Below are 6,737 nucleotides of genomic sequence, written 5' to 3'. Positions count from 1 at the left end.
GAGGCTTCACAAGGCAAAGCCTTGGGTTGGGAGCTTTGTCATTTGGGGTCTCAACAGCCCCTTGCTGACCTGAGTCATGGGGGTCACAGCTGAGGCTCCTTTGTTGGCAAGACCTTGGTGAGCCAAGGGTGGTTGTAAAGGTGACAGCCCCTGGGGAGAGCCTGGGTCTCCCCCAGCCTGCCTCACCACGACACAAACCATCCCAGTGCTGGTGGTGAAACATCCACAGGTACCAGCAAATCGGTGCTGTGAGTTTCAGCCTCAACTCTGTGCCATGCAGGGACACGAGGGCTTGGAGGAGGCACAGAGACCCTGTGCCACCTACCCACCCTCACACCCAGCCCCGGGGCAGTGACCAGCAGTGAGCGAGCTGGGCTCAGGGCCATGGCTCCGGGCTGGGGGGGATTCCCCCAGCACACATCACAGACCCTGCCTCACCTGCTCCACCCAGCCCCTGGCAGAGCAGCCCAGCGCCCACAGCTGGCTCTGCCCAGCACTCGCAGTTCTGTCTGGCACTGGCAGCCGGCTCTGCCCAGCCCTGGCAGCTGGTTGTGCCCAGCGCTCGCAGCTGGTTCTGCCCAGGCTCTGCCCTCGGTACTCTCCGCGGTGCGCTGGGACCCGAGCGCCCTCTAGAGAGCGGCGGCGGAGGCGCAGGGCTGGGACTGTCCCTCTCCTGCGCCTCCAAACATCCCACACGCAGGGAAACACAAAACCTGTCCAGCTCACACAGCACCGTGGGCAGCGGCTGGCAGTGGAGGGCAGCTCAGTGCCACCAGAGTGCAGCGATGCCAGCTTGCCGTGGCTGTCGATGGCCCCAGGCTGGGACGAGCAAGTAGGGACAAAGGCAGGGAAGTGAGGAGGTGCTGCTGGCGTTAACCCCTCCGTGCCCTGCTGCAAGGCAGCTGGAGCCTGGTGCCAGCCCTGCCTGCTGAGCTCCTTTTCCAGGCTGGGTGAAGCCAGGAGGGGCCGCCCTGGGAGCACACAGCAGCAGCTCCCGGGAGGCTCTCCCAGCTCTGCTTTCCACATCCCACTGCTCCTGCAGCCCTGGCCAGCAGGGATCAGCCTGGTTCCTTCTCTACTTCAAAGCCAAAGTTCCGACCTCCCTTTGCCCCATCCTCATCCTCCTGTTTATTGCTGTGGGCAGGGGCAGGAGGGCTGTGCTGCAGCTGTGGGTTTGGGGCTTTTCTGCTTCAAGTGATTTTTACTTTCTCAGCAAAGGACCCTCTTTTGTTCTTCTGCAATGAACTTAAGCCAAATGTTCTGTGGGAAAGCCTCAGCCCTGTGCCTGGCCTGGCTGGTGGGTGGCTGGTGGCCAGGGGTGGCTCCTGGAGCAGGTCAGGCAGCAGCAGGGAACCTGCTCCAGGCTTTGACTGGGAGGAGGTGGACAGGAGCTGTGAGCTCAGCAGGGCCATTCTCTGGCTCCCACTGCCCAGAGCTTTGTTCCCAGTGCCTGCCCAGTTTGGGTGAGCCCTGGGCAGGGATCAGCCCCTGGTGCTGTAAAGGAACTCAGTTTCCAGACACAGGTTTCTTGATTGCATCAGGCAGAAGCAAAGTTTTATTAGAGACATTTTCCAGCAGCAGCTACCCCAGAGAGCCTAACTCAAGTGACTTTTAGAGATTACAGCACTAGGGGACAGAAGGAGAGGGGCAGAGGGGAGGGGGGCCCTCAGCAGGCCCCTCCAGCAAAGCAGGGCTGAGTTACTTCTTTTTCTGCAGAGGGTGCAGGGAACGTGGAGCTTTCTTGTTTTGCCTGTGGGCTTCTCTCTGTGTCATCTTCTGGTCCTTTCCTTCTCAATCACAAATCCTCCTGCAGGTCACTGTAGGGAAAAAGAGAAGGAAAAATGCAGCAGCATTATTGGATTGGAACTGAGCTTAAATCCTTCAGCCAGCAGCTTGGGCTGTGCAGTGCCCTGGCTCCAGCAGCACACATCCTAGGGGACCCCAGGAGCTGTGTTTGAGTGGGAATTGAGGTTTGTAAAGACACAGGTTTGATCCTGTTCCCTCCTCCCAGGCTCCTTTGCTAGGCTTGGCCTGGCTGACTTCTTCTCTACTCCTGCTGCCAGATCTTCTCTTGATGCCTCCTTCCCCCAGCTTGCTCCTCATGGTTCTCCTGCTCCCTCTTCTTTCTCCTTTGCTTTCTGCTGCTCCAGATTCAGGGCTCTCTTTGGGCCTATCTCCTAGTGACCCCCAGCCCACAGCACCCCCAGTCTAGCAGAGCAGAGCTGTCACATAGCTCCCTGGGAAGACACCAGGAACATCTCCCAGGACCCTGGGGTGTTTCCTGGCCTGACCACAGAGCCTGCAGCTCTTACCTTGTATGTCTCCAGTCTTGCAGGGGGGCACCTGGGGCTGGCAGTGGGAGGCTGTAGTTGTGGTGTATGTGTGGCTGGTCCTAATGACTCCTCCTCCTACACCACTTCCTACTCCAATGCCTCCTCCATGTCTAGTGGGATGAATTTGGTGAGAGAAATAGAGAATTTGAGAACTTTTCATGGCACTGCCGGCAGACAACATGGCACAGAGGTTCAGACTAGGCCTCTTACAGGGGTTAGGACATTTCACAATTGTTCTTTTGTGGCTTTCAGAGTTGCCTTGCATTTGGGTTCCCCTTTGGCACGGAAATGCAGTGCAGACGGTTGCAAGTAATTCTTATTTTGAGAGGTCTCAGCCCTCTTATTACAGACAAGAGGTTGTTACAAATGCTGACTTAATACTAGTAGTTAGAGAGCTTAATACTGGTAGTTAGAGTGCTGTAAGTAGCAATTATCAGGTTTGGTTTCTCTGCTTAGCAGGTCCTGAGGAGTGACATTGAGTTCACCCTGGAATATTCCTCACAGCAAAGCTGCTCATGAGGCAACTTCTTCTCCAAGGCAGCATTAAGATGGAGTAGAGACTGTGCTGGGCTCCCAGTCTGTGACCCTTGGGACTTTCATTTGTTCTCTAGAGGACTCAGAGATGTCCTTACATGAGGTCCTGCTGGCCTCCCTCCAGCAGGCAGCGGTAGGTTTGGATCTCCTGCTCCAGGCGGCACTTGACGTCCAGCAGGGTCTTGTACTCCTGGTTCTGGCACTCGATTTCTGCTCTGATTTCAGCCAGCTGCTGCTCCACACAGGTGATCTGGGTCTGTAGCTCACCCAGGAGGTTGTTGTACTGGCACTCAGTCTCAGCCAGTGAGGATTCCAAATTATTTCTCTGTAAACAAAACAGTCCAAGAGATGACATCCACTGAGCTGGCACCACCACCACGCTGACTGCTGGCTCTGCCTGTTCGTGCTCAGCAATCCAGCAGTGCCCACGGCAGAGCTGCCAGCAGCTCAGCACCCACCTGGCTGAGCTGTGCCTGCAGATCGATCTCCAGGGCTTGCAGCTGGCGTCTCAGTTCCGTGACCTGGTTGTTGCACGTCTCCACCTCCTGGCCGCTCGTAATGACCTCCCGATTCACCTCCTCAATCTGCAAAGCACCAGCCCGGGGCAGGGAGGTTCAGGGGGTGTCTGACCTCCCCATTCCCTCCTCGGTCTGCAAAAGCACCAGCCCAGGGCAGGAAGGCTTAGGAGGTATCTGTGTGCCTTGGACCTGCTCTGGCAGGAGCAGGACTTGGTGAGCAGCTGGCAGAAAGTGAGGGGAGCAGGATGAGTTCCCCAGGTGCTGGGTGTCAGCTGCTTGCTCTCTGCAGCTGGCATCACCCTGGTGGCTCCTGAGCCTCTTTAATCCCCATGAGGAACAGCTCAGTCCCAACCACAACCCCAGGAGGCCTGGTGGCAGACGCCGCCATTCCCAGTGGGAACTGGTCAGACTGGGCTGTGTCTGCTGTGGAGCAGAGGGGATAATGAGTGCTGGGAGGAGCAGCTGGTGCTGGCCTCAGTGTGTGCTGTGCCCAGCAGGCTGGCTGCTGGCTCTCACCTTGCACTCGTACCAATCCTCCACCTCCTTGCGGTTGCGTGCAATCAGCGTCTCGTACTGGCACCTCAGATCCTCCAGGATCTGCCTCAGGTCTGGGCCTGGGCAGGCGTTGACCTCCACACTCACATCTCCAGTCGATTGTTTTCTCAGGCAGCTCATCTCCTGCAGACACAACCCAGGTCAGGCTGGGGAAGGACAGGAAGGCAGTGCTGCTGGCAAGAGCTGCCTCCAGCCATGGCTGTAATGAGCACTGGGGGTGGTGCAAGGCTCTTCCCAACACTCCTGTTGGGCAACTTCTTACCCACTGGAGTCAGCAGCAACTTTAACTCCTCTCTGGCACCCTCAGTGCCAGCTCAACCCTGGCATCATCTCTGTCAGAGCTCCCAGAGCACAGACAGGTCTGAGCCCAGAAAGGGCTGGAAGGAAGGGGTTGTGCTTTGCTCTGAAATGCAGAGCACCTCGCTGCTGCCGGGGGCAGGGCAGGACCCTACCTCCTCGTGGTTCTTCTTCAGGCAGCAGAGCTCCTCCCGCAGCGACTCCAGCTGTGCCTCCAGGTCGGACCTGCAGAGCGTCAGCTGGTCCAGGACCTGCCGCAGTCCATTGATGTCAGCCTCCACGCTCTGGCGCAAGGCCAGCTCCGTCTCGTACCTGCGGAGGGTGACAAGGCAGAGGTTCAGAGCAGGGACCTCCCACCCGCAGAGCTCCTGCGGGGATCTCCTGCTCTCGCCTGGACTTGGTTGCCTGAGCTGAGTGCCCCTCGCGTTAGGTTCCTGTACTGCTATTCATCCTTTAGCTAAGAGCTTCTCTTCCTCCTTTCCTGCTGCCTTGGGTGTTTCACATCCCTTCCTCAGCTGCATTTCTGTTTTGCTGATGCCAGTCTGCACTGCTCTGTGGTGGGAAGGCAACAGCTCCACCACCAAACACAGCTGCCAAATGTTTTCTCCAGCAACGGCAGTGAGGGGAGGGTTTGGTGTGCACCAGCCCTGTCCCAGCGTGGTGCTGCAGGAGCCTCCTCTGCAGCCTCTGATCACTGCGTGGAGACTCCAGCAGCAGGCTGTGGAGGAGCTGGGGGGAGGCTGCAGGGTCGGGGGGAGGCTGCAGGATCGGGGGTAGGTTGCAGGGTCGGAAGGTGACTCACTTCACACGGAAGTCATCAGCAGCCATCCTGCTGTTGTCAATGTCCAGGATGATCTTGTTGTTGTCAATGGTGGCACAGACAATCTGGAAGAGAGCAGACCGTGAGGGATGTCTCAGCTCCCTCTCTGCTGTTACTCTTCAGGGACTTGCCACAGTTCTGTTGCCTTCTTCCTTAAGCAACCTTTGTCCCTGGGGCAGAGCAGTGGCTGGGAGCAGCTTTGCCTCCTCAGCTCACAGCTGGTAGAGAGCTCAGCTGTGCAAAGGCTGGGGGCAGCCTGGTGGAATGGGACTTCTACTTTCAAGAGCTGAAGGCAAGTCCCAAAGAAGCTTCACAAAATGAGCCTCAAGAACTTTCCTTAGGACATTAGATCTCAGCTGGCACTCAGGCTTGTGTGTCCTGGCCTTCAGGCTCAAGGATTTTCAGAGCAGATCCTTGGAAGATGTGTTTGAAGTGAAGAGCAGCCACAGCTTTTACTGGGAACCAAGCTGTGCCCCTATGGCAGCCAAAGACTCAGCTTTCCCCCCTAGAATTCCTCCTGCTGCCTTGGCACAGCCTTGGGTCCCTGAGCTGTGCTCCAGTCCTGCTGTCCCCTCGGTGCTGACACCACTGCCCCTCTTCAGAGCACACCTTGGCCATGGCACATTTACACTTCCCAGCCAAAACTCAGTACCACAAAAGGTCCTTTCCCTTTCCCAGAGCATCTCCCCAGCCACCAGCAGCTCCCATCCCTGCTGTCACCCATCCCTGCTGTCACCCATCCCTGCTGTCACCCACACTGCCACAGGAGAACTTGCTCTCAGCAGCCCCAGAGTGACCTCCCACGACCACAGGAGGTTCTGAATGCAAACTCAGCAATGCAAGAGGGGAAGAAGGGTGGCAGGGGGGAGGGGAGAGGGTACCTGGTTCTGCAGGTCCTCAATCTCCTTGTAGTAGCAGCTGTAGTCTCGGGGCTCGCAGGACAGCCCCTGTGTTGCGTACCACTCCCTGATCCTGCACTCCAGCTCCGCATTCTCCTTCTCCAAGCACTTCACCTTGTCCAGGTAGGAGGCCAGGCGGTCGTTCAGGTTCTGCATGGTGACCTTCTCATCGCAGGACGACAGCAAGCAGTCGCCACCCAGACCCCCACCCACCACAGCGCCCCCCAGGCCGAAGCCCAGGCCGTTGCCATAGCAGTTGCCACCTCCGTAGCTCCCCCCAGCCAAGCTCCCAACGCTGAGTCCCCCTCCATAATTCACTCCTCCACAGAAGCTCCTTCCGGAGAACCCTCTGGCACTGCCTATCCCATAGGAAGAGATCCGTGCTCCACCACCACCACCACCACCAATGATGCAGCTGCCACCACTGCTCCTGCCTTTGCTAGACACAGTGATGGTCTCCTTAATGTTGCAACTCATTTTGGCAGCAGCTGGAAATGCAAGCAGAAGCCCAAAGCAAGATGCACAGCTTGAGACAGAGTCAGCCTGCAAGCTGCCCCTGGCCAGGGAGCCCTTTTTATACCTTGCACAGAGGCTGTCACCACCCCTGCTGCTTCCCATAGGGCTGCCTGCTGTAGGCGGCCGTGCCAAGAAGCATTTCTCAAAGGGAAGCTTCCTTCCAAGAGGCCCAGGGAGACAAGGAAGATGCTTTACATGTCTCTTGCTAATTTCACAAATACATTAGTGAGGAGGTTTTGTGACTCATCAGCTTTTTGTTTACGAT

At 57.4% G+C, this 6,737-nt stretch overlaps 1 protein-coding gene across 1 annotated transcript; it reads right to left on the bottom strand.

The window, feature by feature from the left end:
* Positions 1-1,791: 1,791 nt before the first annotated feature.
* LOC128978865 (keratin, type I cytoskeletal 13-like) lies at positions 1,792-6,433 on the bottom strand. Its single transcript, XM_054396895.1, has 8 exons — positions 5,939-6,433; positions 5,040-5,122; positions 4,393-4,549; positions 3,902-4,063; positions 3,326-3,451; positions 2,966-3,192; positions 2,313-2,443; positions 1,792-1,817 (listed from the first exon to the last, which is right to left on the bottom strand). Exons 1-8 carry the CDS (start codon positions 6,431-6,433, stop codon positions 1,792-1,794), a joined length of 1,407 nt encoding a protein of 468 aa, XP_054252870.1.
* Between the last annotated feature and the right edge of the window lie 304 nt (positions 6,434-6,737).

Source organism: Indicator indicator, chromosome 39, assembly GCF_027791375.1.
Source record: "Indicator indicator isolate 239-I01 chromosome 39, UM_Iind_1.1, whole genome shotgun sequence".
NCBI classification, from domain to species: domain Eukaryota; kingdom Metazoa; phylum Chordata; class Aves; order Piciformes; family Indicatoridae; genus Indicator; species Indicator indicator.
This window is presented reverse-complemented; position numbering and strand designations above follow the sequence as displayed.

Excerpts from the sequence above, each read along its gene's own strand:
- LOC128978865 (XM_054396895.1), bottom strand. The coding sequence starts at position 6,433 with ATGAGTTGCAACATTAAGGAGACCATCACTGTGTCTAGCAAAGGCAGG. Across the intron at positions 5,123-5,938 it reads TTGAGGACCTGCAGAACCAG|ATTGTCTGTGCCACCATTGA; the intron begins GTACCCTCTCCC and ends GCTCTCTTCCAG. Across the intron at positions 2,444-2,965 it reads GGAGGCCAGCAGGACCTCAT|ACATGGAGGAGGCATTGGAG; the intron begins GTAAGGACATCT and ends TCATCCCACTAG.